General features: G+C 53.0%; 9 protein-coding genes and 1 non-coding gene across 10 annotated transcripts; 5 read left to right on the top strand and 5 right to left on the bottom strand.

Moving 5' to 3' along the window:
• Positions 1–77: 77 nt before the first annotated feature.
• ASPZODRAFT_131178 (hypothetical protein) lies at positions 78–3677 on the top strand. Its single transcript, XM_022722691.1, has one exon. The coding sequence runs from the start codon at positions 324–326 to the stop codon at positions 3354–3356; it is 3033 nt and encodes a 1010-aa protein (XP_022582142.1). The 5' UTR covers positions 78–323; the 3' UTR covers positions 3357–3677.
• Positions 3678–3768: 91 nt separating this feature from the next.
• On the bottom strand, positions 3769–3839 carry ASPZODRAFT_t68. Its single transcript has one exon. It is a non-coding gene; the product is annotated as a tRNA-Gly (tRNA).
• A 427-nt stretch (positions 3840–4266) lies between these two features.
• On the bottom strand, positions 4267–5815 carry ASPZODRAFT_64382 (hypothetical protein; the record flags this gene model as incomplete). The annotated part of the gene is made up of 5 exons (XM_022729225.1): positions 4267–4384; positions 4433–4500; positions 4895–5021; positions 5093–5380; positions 5445–5815. 5 exons carry the CDS (start codon positions 5813–5815, stop codon positions 4267–4269), a joined length of 972 nt encoding a protein of 323 aa, XP_022582143.1.
• A 577-nt stretch (positions 5816–6392) lies between these two features.
• Positions 6393–7998, top strand: ASPZODRAFT_151107 (hypothetical protein; the record flags this gene model as incomplete). Its single annotated transcript, XM_022725701.1, has 3 exons — positions 6393–6472; positions 6532–6836; positions 6890–7998. The coding sequence occupies 3 exons, from the start codon at positions 6393–6395 to the stop codon at positions 7996–7998; spliced, it is 1494 nt and encodes a 497-aa protein (XP_022582144.1).
• A 211-nt stretch (positions 7999–8209) lies between these two features.
• On the bottom strand, positions 8210–9952 carry ASPZODRAFT_151108 (hypothetical protein; the record flags this gene model as incomplete). The annotated part of the gene is made up of 3 exons (XM_022725702.1): positions 8210–9587; positions 9640–9682; positions 9802–9952. The coding sequence occupies 3 exons, from the start codon at positions 9950–9952 to the stop codon at positions 8210–8212; spliced, it is 1572 nt and encodes a 523-aa protein (XP_022582145.1).
• Positions 9953–10194: 242 nt separating this feature from the next.
• ASPZODRAFT_151109 (hypothetical protein) lies at positions 10195–10512 on the top strand (the record flags this gene model as incomplete). The annotated part of the gene is made up of 2 exons (XM_022725703.1): positions 10195–10437; positions 10501–10512. The coding sequence occupies 2 exons, from the start codon at positions 10195–10197 to the stop codon at positions 10510–10512; spliced, it is 255 nt and encodes an 84-aa protein (XP_022582146.1).
• A 489-nt stretch (positions 10513–11001) lies between these two features.
• On the bottom strand, positions 11002–12984 carry ASPZODRAFT_64427 (hypothetical protein; the record flags this gene model as incomplete). Its single annotated transcript, XM_022729233.1, has 2 exons — positions 11002–12152; positions 12210–12984. The coding sequence occupies 2 exons, from the start codon at positions 12982–12984 to the stop codon at positions 11002–11004; spliced, it is 1926 nt and encodes a 641-aa protein (XP_022582147.1).
• Positions 12985–14705: 1721 nt separating this feature from the next.
• On the bottom strand, positions 14706–15761 carry ASPZODRAFT_64350 (hypothetical protein; the record flags this gene model as incomplete). The annotated part of the gene is made up of 1 exon (XM_022729223.1): positions 14706–15761. One exon carries the CDS (start codon positions 15759–15761, stop codon positions 14706–14708), a length of 1056 nt encoding a protein of 351 aa, XP_022582148.1.
• Positions 15753–16311, top strand: ASPZODRAFT_1735071 (hypothetical protein). Its single transcript, XM_022727007.1, has 2 exons — positions 15753–15765; positions 15818–16311. The coding sequence occupies exon 2, from the start codon at positions 16005–16007 to the stop codon at positions 16266–16268; it is 264 nt and encodes an 87-aa protein (XP_022582149.1). The 5' UTR covers positions 15753–15765; positions 15818–16004; the 3' UTR covers positions 16269–16311.
• Positions 16312–16948: 637 nt separating this feature from the next.
• On the top strand, positions 16949–17663 carry ASPZODRAFT_131189 (hypothetical protein). The gene is made up of 2 exons (XM_022722692.1): positions 16949–17030; positions 17096–17663. Exon 2 carries the CDS (start codon positions 17235–17237, stop codon positions 17562–17564), a length of 330 nt encoding a protein of 109 aa, XP_022582150.1. The 5' UTR covers positions 16949–17030; positions 17096–17234; the 3' UTR covers positions 17565–17663.
• The last annotated feature ends 855 nt before the right edge of the window (positions 17664–18518 follow it).

Here is an 18518-nt window from a genome sequence, read left to right on the forward strand (position 1 = left end):
TGCCTTCGTTGAGTGCATAAGCTAAGGCCTTTTCTTTCATTTTTCTTTCTGTTATCAGATAGAGATATTATTGTTCACAATAACAACAATAGTAAAACGCCAAGCCACCGCCAGCTTTCCCCATAATCCAGTCGTAAGTCGATGGAACCCGCAGATTTGGCTCTCTCCGACTCTCTCTCTGTGCGTCGACTTTCCCACCCTCTCTGTCTCTCTCTCTCTTCTCCCTCAATTCGCACCCAGTTCTCGCCTAATTCCTCCCTAATTCTCCCCTAATTTCGCTGAATGATGCTTCGGACTACTTTACTAGGGTACCGACGCCCGCTATGAACCCTTTCGAGTCCGACGAGTCGCCGGTGCCCAGCACCGCCCCTCTGGGTGCGGATGATGTCGCGGGTGGTATTGCGGTCCTCGACGATTTCGATACCATGAGTCATACCAGTTCGCGAGATCCAGGTAGCACCGGAGGAGGAGGGGGAGGGGGAGGGGGACTGCCGACCGGGAGTAATGATTTGATCGAGCAGGAACAAGAACAAGAACAAGAACAACAGCAGCAACAACAGATGATGGCGATGATGGGCGAGGAAACCCCAGCGGAGAAGGAAGACAACAAGCCGGTATGGAGCGAGATGAAAACCAAGGCTGGCAAGGAGCGCAAACGGCTGCCGCTGGCTTGTATCGCGTGCAGGAGGAAGAAGATCCGCTGTTCGGGCGAGAAGCCGGCGTGCAAGCACTGCTTCCGGTCCCGAATCCCCTGCGTGTACAAGGTCACGACGCGAAAGGCTGCCCCGCGCACGGATTACATGGCGATGTTGGACAAGCGGCTCAAGCGCATGGAGGACCGGGTCATCAAGATGATTCCCAAGGAGGAAAACAGGGATATGGCAGCTATCGGACGGTCAGTCGTCAAGCCGGCGACTGCAAGTGGTGGTAGTATTGGGAGTGGTACTGGCGGTGGTTCGTCGAAAACGCAAAAAAAGCGATCCGCGGACGAGGCCTTTGCGGCGGAACTCGACGAGTGGGTTCGTGGCGAGCGCGGCACCCAGCTGGATACCTTTCCGATGATGCGAGAAGCAAAGTCTGGGGACGGGGGCGTGGGCTTGTTGACCGAGGGGGCCGAGTTTCTCCCTGCCATGGAGATCCAGGAGCATCTGGCCGAGGTCTTCTTCGACTGCGTGTACGGACAGTCGTACCTGCTACTGCATAAACCGAGCTTCATCCGACGGCTCAAGGCCGGCACCGTTCCCCCAGTCCTGATCCTCGCCGTCTGCGCGGTCTCGGCGCGGTTTTCCACCCATCCCCAGATCAACTCCGAACCGCCCTTTCTGCGTGGGGAGAATTGGGCGCAGCCGGCCGCCACCATCGCCTTGAGCCGTCACGACGAGCCGAATATCACCATCCTCACGGTCTTCTTGCTGCTGGGTCTGCATGAGTTTGGAACCTGCCATGGGGGGAGAAGCTGGTCCTACGGGGGTCAGGCCCTGCGCATGGCCTACGCCCTGCAGCTGCACCGAGAACTGGAACACGACCCATCGCTCAACCCGACAAATGCCAACGGCAGTCTGCTCAGTTTCACGGACCGTGAAATCAAACGGCGCACCATGTGGGCGTGCTTCCTGATGGATCGGTACAATTCGTCAGGCAGCCAGCGCCCGCCCATCGGGAACGAGAAGTTTATGCAGATCCAACTCCCCATCAAAGAATCACAGTTCCAAATGGAGATCCCAGGGCCCACGGAAGACTTGGAAGGGAAGGTCCTGAACCCGGTGCCCGACAACGTAGGCCAGCTGTCCAACGCCAAGGAGAACATGGGAGTCTCCGCGTATATCATCCGGGCGGTCGTCCTATGGGGGCGGATCGTCGACTATCTGAATCTGGGCGGCAAGAGGAAGGACGTGCATCCTCTGTGGTCGCCAGAGTCGGGCTACATGCGCCTGCGACGGCAGCTCGACGACTTCTCCGCCTCGTTACCCAGTTCGTTGCACTTCACCTTTGAGAACCTGCAGATCCATGCCGCAGAGAAGATCGCCAACCAGTTTCTCTTCCTTCATATCATCATCCATCAGAACATGCTCTTTCTCAACCAGTTCGCCATCCCTCTGTCTCCCGGCGGCCGTCCGCCGAGAGACATGCCCAAATCCTTCCTGAGCGAAGCCGGGCGAGCGGCCGTGGAATCAGCCCACCACATTTCAGTCTTGATCGACCGCGCCTCAGCATATCCCCTGACGGTCCCGTTTGCCGGATACTGCGCCTACTCCGCCAGTACGGTTCACATCTGGGGGATATTCTCGAAGAACGCTCAGCTCGAGGCCCGCTCAAAGGAGAATCTGCGCCACACGTATCGATACCTCAACCGGATGAAAAAGTACTGGGGCATGTTCCACTACATGGTCGAGAGTGCCAAGGATCGGTATCGGCAGTTTGCAGATGCAGCCATCCGCGGCGTGGTGCCCACGCAGAATGGCGATATCGCCCCCATGTTCCAGTACGGAGACTGGTTCGATAAATACCCTCATGGGGTGTCGAGGTTCCACTGGGAAGACCCGGACAGGAAACGCAAGGAGAGCGGCGACGACGCCGTCATGGGCCAGAAGCCCGACTTGCAGAGCGTCGAGGACTTCTTTGCCAGTCTCTCTCCCTCCACCCCGCAAAACATCGTCGCCCACCGTAAACCCTCTTCTTCTGAACGACGGAGCAGCAAGGCGGCCGCCGAAGGCGTCCCCGCCGCCGTGGATCAAGTCTCGCCCTCCGCGCCAATCGTGGATGTGAGCATGCCATCAAACAACGGCACTGCCGTTCTGGGCACCGCTGCCGCCGGCTTCCCTCAACCATATTCCCAGGAACGGATGCAGTCTCTGGGCCACGCCTCCTTTGACTTTGGCGGCTTTGCTCCCGACCAACTCCCGCAGCTCGATCGACAGTTTGTCTACGGCGCCTTCACCGGCTTCGATCCCACCTCACTGGTCTCCCCCTCTGAGCCGCCGCACATGGGCCCTCCTCCATCTTCTCATCCTCCTCCTCCTCCTCCCTCTTCTTCTTCTTCTTCTCACGCTCCCCCGGTCGTTAGCCGCGAAGACGGCCAAAGCACAGACCACCAATCCTCACTATGGACAGGCCACCTCGACCCCAACGCCCCCTCCGGGACGGCCGAGTTCTACCAGCCCAGCGCATGGTTCTTACCCTTCAACCTGGACCCTGTCGGCACCGGGCACAGCCTAGACCCCAACGCACAACCACAGTCTGCATCGACCATGGAACCCGTCTACGGCCAGTCGAGCAACAACATGATGGATTCCTTCGACCTCGGTCTCGCAGGGTTGAGCCAGTCGTCTTCTTCTCACCAGCGGATGCAGGGATGAACACGCACAGTGGAAAGTTGTCTTGTATTCTGTACCAACCTTCGAATCTTGATATTCTTGGAGCACGGCGACTCGTTTCTTCTGCATGGGGGTTTTTTCTGTTCATTTTTCACGACCTTTGTCTTTTTTTTATTCGATTCACGTTGGCTGGGTTGGCTGGGCTGCGAAGGTGCTGGTACTCTTTCGGTAAAAAGCCGACGTGGTGTTTGAACTGTCTTCCATCTGAATAGTTGTACCTATATCATAGGTCATGAATCATGCTAGACTATATCCACTAGGTATATAGTGCAATGAGAATAATACTTAAAAAAAACATGTCAGGATCTTTCGGCGGGTGTTCAGGTACTACTACTAACTGATAATAATAAGTAGGTGGTGACTTTATTTGAAAATATAAAAAATATAAAAAGATTGCACCAGCCGTGAATCGAACACGGGCCTCATCGATGGCAACGATGAATTCTACCACTAGACCACTGGTGCTTGTTATATCCACCCGGCCCAGGTTTGACTACATATTCCAGAACAGGGATTTTTACATTTTACTCTACTTCTATCCGTCTCTAGACTGTCCATCCATGAGCATATTCTAAAGCAACCAAGGCGGAAAAATACTAGACTGTCTATATAGTATTTGGCGGCTGTAGCTACACTTCGCGTAAATACGATAGAGGATACGAGAAACCGATCTTTCGATCGATGTAATATTTGTCCAGCGTCTCGATATATATAAACACATTATATGCAGTGAAGCTAAATATATCATACAAGGCAACTCTATGCTATAACCAACTGTTCAAATTTAAATACCCACAGACAGCCACGATACAATCAGCAAGAAAGAACAAAAAGAACGCATAAACATGGTACCCATGACTCGTTACAAGTGAAGTCAACGAGTAACTATCTATCAGTCTTCCCACTCCTCATCCAGCTGGTCAATTAACCTGTTTTCAGCGTCGATGTCGGCAGCCCTGCCAGTCGAAAGGTTTGCCGAGCGTCGTCCACCGATGGCATTGATGAAGTTGCTGCCTCTGACGACGCTTGATGGTTGGCCGGCATTGACGTTCATGTACCCATCTCCCCGAGACCGAGTGAGATGGAGCATTTGGCCGAGCGAGGAGAAGAAGATAACGATCATGTCCTGTTGGGTTGCGAGAGAGGTAGGTTGTTAGCTTTCATGGTGTGGTGGTTCATATCAGAATTCTGTGAGATGGAGAGAGAGAGAGAGAGAGAGAGAGAGAGATAGAGCTAAATGCTGAACTGTGTATATATTCGGTTTGAGCCTATCGTAAACATGAAAGGGTAGAAAAGACCAATTATACAGAAAGGAAATGAGGGAGTAAGGCAAGGATTTGGTTGGGAAGTATATCGCCATGCCAGCACGGCGAAATGAGTATAGAAAAAGAATAAAATAAAAGGACACAGACGGGTCAATCCAGTCTTGAGGTCGGTAATTTTGCATTGGCGAATTCTTTGTGGGAACCCCTGTCTGCCTGCCTTGAAGACCGAAATGGCACCAAGGCCAGAATACTTACTTTGATAAAGTCCACAATGCCGGCCCAGAGGCTGAAATTCGGACATTGCCTCCAGCCACGCTGGTGCATCACCGTACGTTGATACGCACAACCGCCGATGAGATACGCCACAACAGCGATCAGAGCACTGAGCCTCGTTAGCATGGTCACTACACCCCCCCCCTCGGGGAAGGGATCAAAAAGAAAAAAAAGACGTACATTACGCCGAATACCCCCGCTGGCCCAAGACCCTCGGTGCTGGGATTCGTAGCAATTCCACCGCAGGCAGCAGAGCTACGGACATCGAACCAATAGCTGCAGGAATCCATGGTACCGACAAACGAGGCAAACGCCTGGGAAGGCAGCGCTTCTCGATCACACGAGAAGGAGATCATCGTCGACTTGGTACGCGCAGGGGCGTTCGCGTTCTCGCCGGGACAAGGAGACCCGTTCGTATAGTTCAACACCAGCTTGCGTCCCCGGAAAAAGGGTTCGGAGGCTTGTTCTCTACAATCGCTCGCCGTCAGCAAATAAGCCCCCCCCTCACAAAACAGAAACCAATTCATCATACCCTATCGAATAGATTTCGCCTTCTCTTTCGTAGTATGCACTGACGTTCTTCCATCGCGCCTGAGGGACGCCCACGACATCCTTCAGCTCCTCAATCACCGGCGCACAGATGTTCAATGTGAAGTTTGCCCCATAGTCATAGCCACGAGCCGGCCAGCTGTCCTCGCGAGCATCCTTGGACACTTTCTCTCCATCCTTATACTTCGGCGGGGTGACGGTCAGGGCGTTGAGATCGAAATACAGCCCGGTCGTCGGCGACTGAGCAACACACGGCAACAGCGGTTCTTTGGGAGGTGACGTCGCAGCCGCAGTCACTAATGAAAATGGCGAGAACAGAAGCAGCTGTACAACAGCGCCGGCGAGGAGGTTCATCGTGGGCTGCTCCAGGTCACTCCTAGTTAAAAGACGGCTGGTTCGGAGATAAGACAAGTAATCGAAATAATCGAAATAATCCAGATAAATAGATGGCAGTTCTTAAATAGAGATAGATTGGTCCAAGGGTCGGCGATTAATCTCAACGAGCAAAAGAGTGAAGCACAGCGCGCCTCCTGTCTCAAGGACGTATACGCAACGTCGCATCTCCAGTGGCGTATGCGTAGTAAGTCGTACGCGCGGAGAAAAAGCGCCGGCGGTCCAGCGTTTAGGAATCGTCAGGCCCGGAAGACGCAGGATCCGAGCCGATCACCATAGACAGAGGAAGAATAATAATCTGTCAGCCTTGGACTGGAGAGGACGGGTTATTTAACGATTCAATTGTCTGCTGGATCTAATTAGATCAGACGTTTTTTTGATTTCTTTGGACCAGATCTCCCCTCCCTTGTTGACACGAATAGCTCCACACTGGCTGCGACGCCCGCTTCGTCATCAGCCACACTCAAGCAGTCTTGGTACAAGGAGCTCTGAGATAGACTCTCAGATCAAGAGTTGAATAAGTTTTTCCTCGCGCAGAATGGCCTCCAAGAAGGATTCAAAGACCAAGGTCCCAATCCAGCCTGTGCCGGAGAAGAGGGGATACGAGTTTGCAGGGCCGTGAGTGGAAGTCGGAATCCTCCTTTTAAGCTGTTCGTGCTGACTGGGTTATTTGTTAGAATCGGCGCCTTTGGAATCGTGTTCGGCCTCCCTCTCCTCGTGTACAGCTTCAAGTTCCTGTGCAATGATGTCTCTGGATGTCCGGCTCCCTCGCTCCTCAGCCCCTCGACCCTGACCCTCGACACCCTCAAGGCAGAGATTGGGTGGCCGGAAGGAGGCATCACGGCGCTTTATGATTCCCAGGTTATGCTGTGGGTGGTGAGATACTACCTTGTCAGTCTCTTAATGCAGGTGTTTCTGCCTGGAAGAGAGGCCGAGGGGGTTCCTCTGGCTTGCGGAGGACGACTGAAATACAAGTTCAACAGTAGGCAATGGCTTAATCAGACCGATCAAAATTGCATTGGCTAACCTAGGTAGCATTCCTATCTGCTATTCTCACACTGTCCGGCCTTGCAGTAGGAACCTACCTGTATGGATCTGATTTCGCCGTGTGGACCTTCATCTCGGACAACTACCTTCAGATTCTGACGGCGAATCTGGTCATTTCAACCTCCATCGCCCTCTTCGTGTACGTGAGAAGCTTCTCTGTGCCTAATCCTGGTAGCCCGAACCCAGAGCTTCGTGAACTCGCTCCTGGCGGCCACACAGGCAACGTGTTGTACGATTTCTTCATCGGCCGCGAACTCAACCCTCGTATTCGTCTGCCCATCCCCTTTGTCAGTGAGACAGCGCGGACGATCGATATCAAGGTCTTCTGTGAACTGCGGCCCGGGTTGCTGGGATGGTTGATTCTCAACCTGTCGCATATTGCGTACCAGCACCGGACCTACGGCTACATCACGGATTCGATCGTTCTGGTGACGGCCTTCCAGGGTTTCTACGTCCTGGACTCCTTCTACATGGAACCTGCTATCATGACCACCATGGACGTGATCATGGATGGGTTCGGCTTCATGCTCTCCTTTGGTGACCTGGTCTGGGTGCCCTTCCTCTACGACACTCAGGCGCGCTACCTGGCAGTGTATCCGCTCGAGCTGGGTGTGCAGGGTATCGCCGTCGTGCTGGCCTTTGCCGCAGTGGGCTACTACATCTTCCGCGGCGCCAACAACCAGAAGAACCGGTTCCGCACCGACCCCACCGACCCGCGCGTCAAGCACCTTAAATACATCCAGACCGCCAGCGGCTCCAAGCTACTCACCTCCGGCTGGTGGGGATGCGCGCGCCACATCAACTACCTGGGCGACTGGGTCATGTCCTGGGCATACTGCTTGCCCACGGGTCTCGCAGGTTACGCCATCATTGAACACCTCAACCCGGCCACCGGCGAGCTCCAGAAACAGGCCGTGCAGACCCCCGAGGTGCGCGGCTGGGGTGCCATCTTCACCTACTTCTTCATGCTCTACTTCGGTATCCTCCTTATCCACCGTGAGAGCCGCGACGAAGAGAAGTGCAAGAAGAAATACGGCGCCGACTGGGACAGATATACCTCCATTGTTCGCAGTCGGATTATCCCAGGCGTCTACTAACTTTCTGCCCTTCATCTTTCCCTTCCTCTTTTGGATGTTGTAACACCATTTAAAGGAGCTTCTTCTTCTTCTGGCGTTTTAAACCCATGGACAGAATTGCATATCGGGGGGAAAAAAGTCACCACATTGAACCGGTTTTTGTATAGTATACAAAGCAGAGTCATAATTCATAATCATAATCCTGTATACATGAATGGACTGACACTCGAAACTATCGTTTCCGCTTCTTAGGATCAATCAAGACCTCCAACCCCCAGGCCTCGTCCCCAATATTGGGCGACCAGCCCTGCAAGGCCTCTTTGGCGTCCCGGATAGCGGCCTGGCGCCATTTCACAGATTCGACATCTAACCGTGGATGTTTAAATTCATTGTATGTCTCTGCCGAGACGAGGTTCGCAAGTGGTAGTAGTAGTAGCAAGGAATCAGAATCATGCATAGCTTCTCGGAGCTCATCTTCTACCGTGACGGGCTTGAGGATGTCTCGAAGCAATCCCCACATTTTCGCGCGCGAGAGCCTCGACGCGCCGCGTGCCAACGGTGTCAAGGCCCGGTTACCCTGCTTGACGCCGTTGACGATCGTCTCGAACAAGCCCGTCGGCGATTTGCACAGGGATGGGAGGAATTTACGTCCGTTATCGTCTATGAGTGAGTTTGAGGGGACGGAGAGTGATGGGCCCACAGCCCAGACGGCAGACACGGTTCCTGGTTTGCTTCGTTTCGACGAGCTTTTTGGTGGTTGTGAATCACTGTCAGTTGGTGGTAGAGAAGTAGAAGGGTCGGGTTTTGCAAACGGCCAGAGGGCTTCGACCTGTTCGCTCGGCACTGAGAGGACGTCAAAAGGTCGAAATCGAAACCCATCCCTTTCTTCGTCATCGGGCCCTCTCCATACTCGACCGCGTAGATTCCTCATCCGCCCGGTTTTGCCGAAACACCGTTCACAGCCCACGCGGCTGATTTCCTTCTCCGGCAGAATGAGTCCCGCGAGATACGCGTTCTCCGTCGGGGCGACGAGAAGGCTAGTTTCGTATGAGAGCAGCGAGGAGACCTGGCGCAGAGCAAGTTTATCGGAGCAAGACTTGCTCAGAGTGGATTCAGCATCGCCACGAGCCGGTTTACGGCGCACAATCCCAAGAAGCGAAAAGTGGCCGCGGCCTTTCAATAATTGATCGGAAGACGGTGTCGAGGCAATGCTGCTTTCCTGTTTATCTTGATCTTGTCGTGGTGTCATCTCCCATGGAGTGGCGTCCTCCTGAGATGCCATGCAGAGTTCCATGCTTGCATCACCGCATGGGGCGCAGGTGCCGTACATATAAACCTTGATATCGGGTTGGATTTCAAATGGCGGTCCTGAACCTGATCGCCGCCCCTGATTCCTCCTGCGTACATACGGCGAAGTAGTCTGCTTGCTATGGGAGATGTCAGGCGATGGAGGTGACCGTGTTTGCTGCTCACAAGCAAAGACCCCATGGCATTCGTTCAATAGCCAGTAATTGAAGGCGCGAAGAGCGAGGATCTCTGCATGGCTGTCATGTAGGACCAAGCCTTTGCAGTTGGGAATTTGGGATGCTGGCAGGCATTTTGCTCCAGTCCTGCACAGCATATTAGATAAAATCAGCAATGCAATGGAAAGAAACAACATACGCAATAGCCACACATGTAAGCTTCTCTGATGGTGTATTCTCTCCTGACGAGCCAGCCGTGTCAGTGTATAATACGAAATAATAAGTAGACCACTTGTATATAGGTCATGGAAGCGACGAATACACATTATCAGGAGAATCAAGAACATTCAGCCTCTGATACCTCTTACAATCACTATTCCTGTCAAAGGAATCCACTCTCTCGATCCATCCGGATGGACAGTGGGTTTGCTGCGAACTGGCAACGCATCGAAATGCGCGTGGACCAACGAGGCTATCCGAGACGGTAAAGGAGAATGCTGTGACTCTTTCATGGAACTAATAATCTCTCGAAAACCCAAAGTATTCACTGACCAGGAGAGAATGAAGCGAGCTTGCAGAGACGTCGAATAGTCGCGGAATCGTTATAATTTATTGATTTATATAATTTAATCACGTGACTCACCCATATCGAACGGCACGTGCTCCCCCCCCAAACTTCGACTCTTTCCTGTCCGCACGTCGTCTTTCCCTTCCACTTGAACCCTGCAGCGCGACTGTTGAATGTGATTGCAACATGGCCGACAAGCTCCGCACGCTCCAGAACCTCGAGGCCTTGCAGGCGCGTTACGTCGGTACTGGCCACGCCGACACCACCAAGTACGAGTGGACGTCCAACATCATCCGGGACAGTTACGCCTCGTACATCGGCCATCCGCCTCTGCTGTCATACATGGCTGTGGGGATGGGCGATTCGAAGGAGAAAGTCCGTGCCATGATGATTGAGAAGATGGTCAGAGGTGCAGGGAATCCGCCGGAGGTTGGTTTCTCTTTTTAATTTGTTCCCTTGAGATGGATGGTGTCTAACAGTATTCCCCTTCAGACGCAAGAATAACCCATGACCTTTTTTCCCCCGCCTTGCCCCTACTACAGTTCTCCTATGATACGTTCATGCGGTTGAGATATGTTGCATACTACGTCTCGAGGCTATGATTGATGCCTTTATAATAATACAACTACGATAAATCCCCCCTGCGATGCAGGAATAGATCCTACGCATGTCACGGATATGGATAACCTTAAGACATCTGGATGACCTTCCAGCTTCGCTATCTAGAACCTACTAGCGTTGACTCTCCGCATAGCCAAAGCAGCCCAGGAAGGATAACGAATGATACTTGTGGAATTAAGTACTAACTATAAATATCTTGTCTATGTACTTTGTATATAAGACATTGACCCGAGCTCAGTATTTAAAACAAATGCAGACAGCTCACAACCAGACTCCAATAGTTAGTATGCAATAAAAGCTGAACAGAATTGATCATCAAATCGTCACTTATGTTCATATGACATGTTGGTAGTTTCCTCCTTCTTTCTTCCGCTATTGCGCCACAGAAACTAGCCTGGAGTTCTCTGCCTGCAAGGAAGCGACGAGATCAAGCCAATGCCGGCGCTCGGCACGCAACTTCTCGACCTCCCTCTTTAGACCGTGGACTTCCTGGCGCAGGGCGTCGACCTCGGAGCGGGAGCGGTGCTTATCGTCGCGCGCGGTACGTTTGCGTTGCCGCGCCTCGATCTTGGCCGCGACCCGCAGCTGGCTCGCTTCGATCTTGCGCAGCTGCTTGAAGAGCTTGGATTCCTCGCGCAGCATGCTCGAGGCTGCCTTGTGGAGTTGCATGGCATCTTGGGGCGCGGTTCGCTGCTCGGCCGTCGCCGTGCTGCTGCTGCTTTGCCCGTTGCTGCTACTCACAGTGCTCGGGTGATCACTCTCCGTAAACGGTTTGTCGGTCTTGAGATCCGTGTCGGATGTTGGTCGTATGTGCAGGGCTTCGATCTCCGAGCGTAGACTGTCCAGCCGGGACTCGACCTCGCGCTTGCGCAGCGCCAGCTTGGCAAGCTCTTTCTCCCGCGAGGACAGCTTGCCGCCGTTCTTGTTCTGCTGGATCAGGTCCAGGGGGGAAATATGCTCCTCGTGGATGTCCGAGGCTAGAGAGACCGAGGTGTGCGAATCTGTCTCTTCGTCGGCGCACTTTTCCTCGACCTTGATTTGGGAGGATGGCGCCTTCTCTGCAAAATCATTGTCGGAAATGGGTTCGCTCGTCGAATTGTCGTCAGACTCGCTTTCGAACGAGTCGTATGTGAAATGGGGGATGTAGTCGCGTACTGCCTGCGGAGCGTATTTATCAACCCCCATGTTGAGTAGATGGGCGACGCTGGCGATCAGTCCGGTGTGTGCGGGTGGATTCTCATCGCCGTCCTCTTCTTCTTCTTCTTTGACTTCGTCTCGGGCCTGGACTCCGTTTCCCTTTTCTATTTCTTCCCTGAGATTGGGTTCAATGTCACCAGTAGAATGGTCATCACTCTTGTCGTCTCGGCTCGCCTTGTCGTCTTGGCTTGCCCACTGAACAAACTTGGCAGCATCAGTGAGGATACTCCGTGGGGTTCCCTTTTCCACCATCCATCGCGGGATATTCCCACCCGGATCACTCCTGGTGACCATGATCCATTCGACGGGATTCATCGGCTCAGTCTCTTCTTGTGTCTGGCCAGCACCCCCCGATTGAGTGGACCCGTCCGAACGAGATAGACTCGCAGCAGAAGACCGAGGGATCTCCCGGATAATCTCGACAGACTCGTACTGACCACGGATATACCGCTCGTCCGGGGGGACGTCACCATGGCGGCACGGTTTGGAGAGGATGATGAGTGACCTGCCCTTGCCCGCCGTGACATCCGACCCGTTCAAACCAATCTCCGAGCTGATGACGAGCGGCACAAAGTCCCTGGAGGTCGTGGGACGCGGGAACTGCACAGAAACATGGTACAGCTCCAGCCGAGCGAGGGTGGCACCCTCATTCCCACCGTCACCGTCACCATTCCCATCTCTATTCTCATCGTCCATCACCTCGATATCCTCGAGCTTTCTCTCCGCCCCGATCCCCCGCACCGCATAGTCCGGCGGGAGGCCCTGTTCCTTCCGCGCCGTGTTCCCACGTAACGTCTCGGCGATCTCGCTCGCGATCTTGCTCTTCCACACGGAAAAGGGCAATCCCTCGTGCACACTCCGACGGGCAAACCAGGTGCCCTTGCCATCCGCCCCCGTAAGCTTGTACAATGGGATTCCGAGCGGGTTCTCCTTGGAGTTGACCTTGAGCGGCTTCCCCCACTCTTTTTGTAGGTCGGTATTCGTATTCGTCTTTGTATTCGATGTTTTCTTTTCCGGCTCCTCCGGGACTGAATCAACAATCACCCGCGCCTGGCCGAATAGCTCGCGTAGCATGCCTCGCAGCTTGTCGTGTTCTTTGGGGATTTCCTCCCAGCTCGTCGGTTGGAGGCATTGTAATGCCTCGTGGAGGGCTGCCATATCACCGGCTTTATGAGTTAGAAGTCAGAGATATGTATAAAATGCGTGCTAATTGTAGGATCCTGTCTTTATAAGACTAAATCCTGCAGCTTTAAAGGCTGACTGCTGACTCTTGAGGCATGCTTGCTGCTTCCACTGACGTCACCCCGATCGGCGGTGCAATGCCCGAAGCCGAACGACTGATCAGTAATACAATACTGCATAATACATACTGCTACTTATGTAGTAAGTTAAGTGATTTGTCTGCTAGTTAACTACATAACTACCTAGTAGTTATAGGTAGTTCGTTAACTAAGGCTGTACTGAAGCCAGCCTGGCCATGCGCGGACTCCGAGACAGCGAGGTGCAGAATCATGTACTACATACAGCGAAATCAGTCCAATCACTTCATAGTATTACTGTCGATAGAATCGTTGCTTCGGGATGGATATTAATCGAATAATGTGCTACTATCTCTACACTAGCAGACGACATATTCAACGTGATTGACTAACGAGACAGCTAGACAGAACGCAATCACAACGAGGGGAGACGAAGAGCCAGCTTCTGAGCATGAGCAAAATTTCCAGCATCGGTTTCCCGCACGTTCCTCCCCTCCAGCCTGCGGAGAGAGTGAAGCCGTGCGAGCATGTCCAGGAAAAAAGAAGAAGGAAAAAAAAAACCAGCCCTGGACGGTAGGGGATGAACCTAGTGTAGTCGGCCGGGTCAATGGGGGAGAATAGCAAAAGAAGAGAAGACGGTTAGGGTTCGATCCTCGCTCAAACGGGAGGGTGGAAGGGGGGAGGGAAAGAAAAGAGAAGACCAGAATCGAAACCGGACAATTGATCACAGATCATTTCATTCGTCGGTTGATTCTTTTTCTCTCTTTTCTTCCCCCCCCACAAACCTCCTTTACTCTCTCCTTTTCCCGGCCTGCAACTCCAGGTTGTTCGCCACAGACGAATGGCCGGGAGTTCTTGCGAGAGTCGACACCAATCACCTTCTCTCTTCGAATTCTTCCCCCAGGAGTCCACGGCGAATAGATAAAAAAAAGGAGAATAAAAAGAGGGAGTGACACCAGGAACAGTCATATCCCAGACATGATCTGTTGGACCTGGCACAGTCGTGTGTGTAAAAAAACAACTCTCTTCAAAAGTCCGAGCACATGGACATCGGATTCACCTGCCTGGTATCCAGTACCAGGAAAGAAAGCCGTCTGCCAGGGTTTGTTGTCGATATAGTCATAACACGCCGGGTGCTAGACTTCGCCAGACTGTGTCAGACCCTGGCAGACCCACGACCGAAAGACCAGCAAACAAAAAAAATGACATTCTTCATCCGAATCATATTCCATGCCGCGAGGCAAACAGGGTCTTCATGACATATAGGAACTTTCGAAAGAGCAATTCAAATCAAATAGCCGACCCGCCGCTTCTTAATGCAAAAAAGGAAAAAAAAAAGAAAACAAGAACTGGCAGAACGCTGACGCTGGCTAAAGAGAAACACACAAAAGGGGGACAAATATTATGTTGTCTGGGTAAGAACCAAAAGAAAAGTATATGCAAGGCAAGACGAGATGGGAGTATCAATGGTGTCGCGAAAGAAACGAGAACGCCGTCAGTGATGCCGAATTAGAGTGCTGTCTGCATGCGAAGTCTCTTGTAAGTGGGGGATAGGGGTTCCGAAGGCGTCGTGATGGGAAGTCCATGTAAAGGATTCGAGGGGTAAATGTTTCCCTGACTTTACATGATAGTCCCGTAAGGCAAGGCGAAATCTTGGTATCCCCGATCCCCCCAGCCAAACCCAGTCAGACTGGCGGCCGTGCTGCATGGTTGGATCAGCATGCTAGGCAGCGGCAGGGCAACCAAGGCGGCCGTTGTCACCGTGCTGTAGTACTGCTCGGCAGTGCTATAGGGCGATGTGGTATAGGGTTGGCTGTAAGACGGGGTCGGCGAAGGAAGCTGCATTTCGGAGAGCGGGAGGCCGGCCCACAGGTTGGGGTTAGCCTCGGTTGTGCAGACGACGACATTCGGACTGGAGGGCAAGATTTTCCACGACTCCATGGGGGCGACAGGCGGCGGTGGGGGGGGACCAGCAGACCACCAGGGGTCGGGGCCCGTGGCACTGGGAAGCAACGGGGGCGGACGCAGGACATCGACGACGCGCGGGGGCGGCGGGAGCAAGGGAACGAACAGGCTCAGGATCATGGCCTTGGCCTCATCGCTCCGGGCTTCCAGCAACTCCCCAGCGCCGTCGTCCTCTAGACCCTCGAGAGCCTGGGCGCTGGTCCGGTAGATGAAGCGGTTGGCCGCCTGGACGAACTCCTCCTGAAGCTTCTTCATCTGGGAGTCCTTCTCGGGCCAGTCCCAGGTACTAGCAATGGCGTCGACGGAATAGATGTCCTTATGGAAGTCAACCAGGGCCTCGATCGTCTCCGGAGTCAGCTTAAAGGCCACCTCGTTCCGGGAGACCATGTCGACATGCACCACGTAAGCCTGGACGTGGATCATCTGGTAGTTGAAGAGGGCCTCCACCAGCGGGTTATCATCGCGGCGCAGATCAGCATCGGGAGCCTTGGGGAACATGATGGAGCACAGGGTCCAGATGGCCTTGGTCCCGGACAAGGTCTCGGTCAGACATCGGGTATGCTGGGTCACATTGTTCAGTGGTCGCTTGACCCGGTTGACACGCTTCAGGGTCGCCGTGAGCCACGGCTCGACCTTCCGGCTCAGCACGACATTCGGCGATGCCCTCGGCGCAAAGGCGGCGGCGGATGAGGGGAGCAGCACACTGGGCATTCTTCTGACGGGACACCACCACGGCGGACACGATCGACGTCTGCGAGGATACCGGCCGACAAGGAAAGACAGACGCGACTCATAAAGGCAACATTCACCCGACACACAGCCCAGGTCGTCCTACAATATTCACCGACTTGTATGGAAGGGGGAGGTTGAGGCGGATCTCGATCGTGATATGAGCGATGGGCCCACAGACGTAAGCGAGGTAGGCAGAGAAGTTATTGTATAGCAAGTGTATGTATGAAGGAGATGGAGCTTGTGTGGGCGAATGCGCAAAATAAAAAAAAAGAAGAAGATGAAAGCAAGGGAAAGAAGAATAAAGTAGCAATAACAAGCAAAAGGAACGAAGAGAAGTCAAAGGAGGAGGAGGAGGAGGAGGAGGAGGGAGGGGACCGGGGCGAGGATGACCAGAAAGGGAAATCGGAGGGCAGCGGGGGGTGGGAAGCGAAGGATATATCAAGGAAAGCCTCCCAAACCTTTTTTCTTCCCCCCCCTCCAGAATAATTTTTTTCCCTCCTTCTCCCTTTCTCCTGTCCGTGCAGGGCCTAGCTGGAAGTTCAGCTAAAAAAGCAGGGCCCAAAAAGAGCGATTAAAAAAAAGGAAAACTCTTTTTCTTCCGATCTGCTGTGGATTGGCCGCAGAGGCGTGGCCTGCAGGATGATGGCGATGCTGTCCGGGTGTGTTGAATACCGTTCGATACCGCCGTACGGTAAAGTACGGCGGATGTAATGTGTAACGAGCGGTATTGAAGTATCAATGCCATGATGAAGAACTGGGCTGCGACTAGTACCTACCGACCATCAACGTCATTGTTAGGCGTCAAAATAACATTTTTTTTTCGCTTCCGTTCGAAGGAGCCTGCAGAATTCAAGAGTGAAACAGTTGCTACGGCTTTTCGGCCTCTCTGAGCCTGTCGACCGGCGGTAAACCAGAGTCTGTCAGAGTCTCCAGCTCCTCCGTCTGCCTATCCCGCGATCACGGGACGGCAAGTCAAAGCTGAGATCAGTTACGGAAGACGGCGAGTTACGGAGCACCGAGTCACGGGAGCAGTCACATGAGTTCAGAGATGCTCCAGACAGTGACTACCGGTAGGTAACTAGACCGCAGGACTTGTCGGTGTCCTTCCAACTACTACTACGGCTACTGATTAACGGCTCGTCAACGGACCATGGATCCATGGATCCATGGATCCAGCGGTAAGAATACGGTCCGCACGGGAACATTCCTTACTCTGTCCCGGTGCATCCACGGTTCGTGAGGGACTCGGTATGGACATAACTACCTAGTACCTGTTAGTTACTCCTAAGGTACTGCGTACTGATGAACTCCAGATGAGTCTACGCACAGAGCATGGTTCCCCTTTCTGTATAGCCACAGCTTCCATAAGCCCCGGAAACCTTCAACCTATACTCTCCCAGCTTCGAGGCATGAGATACCTTACGATGAGTGTCCGTGAGACAAATTCAGCTGATGGAGGGTGAACTCTGGGTGGGTCCAGCTGGTCTTAGGCCGTCTCTGGCTGTTTATTGGCCGGCAGCAAACGAGTCCGGCGCACGCCCTCGAGCTGAGATCCCTGCTGTGATCTGCCATTGGGCTGAGGCTCGCGGACGGTCATCTCCAGATGCCTTCTGGAACTGGGTCAAGACGGAGAATACTGGCGGCTACAAACGGAGTACGGCGTACGGAATACCTAGTTATTTACTTTCTTGTGCGACGTTCGTAGGAGATTTGACTGTTCTTGTACGACTTTATAATGTACCTCGACTCGTCAAGAAGAGTAGTCACATTATGACCTCATAACGTGCCTAATAGGACCTACGCTCACGAGAACGGAGCAGTTAGTACTATTACTGCGTAGGTAGTAGTTACTCCATAGTTACTCCGTAGTTCCAAGAAAATGCCTAGACTATGGCGGTGTACTGGAGAAGAACACCAGTACAGGACAGTAGTACTGTTTTATATGGAATAATAAAATACTGTACGCTCGAGTACCGTACAGAGCTACTATGCCGTATATGTGGCTGGTGAGGCAACTGGTATCAGATGGCGACACATCAAACAGGGAATGACTCATTGCCATGCTTCACTTTGGCAATTCCTAGGAACTTGACTAAGAACCTACCAGCAGTGCTGCTATGAATAGATATTAGGTATCTAGGCACCTCGTCCCGTACCTAGGAGATACCTAGTACTCCGTAATAAGGTGCCTACCTAATTACCTAAAGGCTAAACCATCTAAAACTAGGTAGGTACCTACCTAGGTACATATGCAGCTAAGCATCGCCACACCTGTCAATTGCCACCCCAGCCACACTTCCGAGACGTGGCATCCATGCACCTGTCCTACATACTCCGTACACTCGGTAAGTGTACAAATGCAGTACATCACACGGAGCTACCGAGTATCTACGCACATCATCTCAACTTGGCTGCCTGCTCAGCTTCAAACTGGAAGAGACTAATGCTATGCCGAGGGTTCCCCTCCAGAATCCTCCTCTGCTGCGTTCTTAGCGCAATGCATCTCCTCGCACCAGGATCTAGGGGGTTTTAGTTGCATTGCTGACGTCCAGCAGTTCAATGGAGTTCTTTCGGGGCTTTTAGTGGAAGTGTTTGCGACTGCTGTTTGATGAAAAGTTCGGCTGCTTGATAGAATGGACGTCTACGTCACTGGATATTCTTCGGCAGAATGTTGGCGGTGAATCCATACAGAATTGATCTAGGATACTCCGTACAGACGAAACCTCTAAGCCGACT

This window comes from Penicilliopsis zonata (genome assembly GCF_001890105.1).
Source record: "Penicilliopsis zonata CBS 506.65 unplaced genomic scaffold ASPZOscaffold_5, whole genome shotgun sequence".
Taxonomy (NCBI): Eukaryota; Fungi; Ascomycota; class Eurotiomycetes; order Eurotiales; family Aspergillaceae; genus Penicilliopsis; species Penicilliopsis zonata.

Excerpts from the sequence above, each read along its gene's own strand:
- ASPZODRAFT_131178 (XM_022722691.1), top strand. The coding sequence starts at position 324 with ATGAACCCTTTCGAGTCCGACGAGTCGCCGGTGCCCAGCACCGCCCCT.
- ASPZODRAFT_1735071 (XM_022727007.1), top strand. The coding sequence starts at position 16,005 with ATGAAGGAGATGGAGCTTGTGTGGGCGAATGCGCAAAATAAAAAAAAA.
- ASPZODRAFT_131189 (XM_022722692.1), top strand. The coding sequence starts at position 17,235 with ATGGAGGGTGAACTCTGGGTGGGTCCAGCTGGTCTTAGGCCGTCTCTG.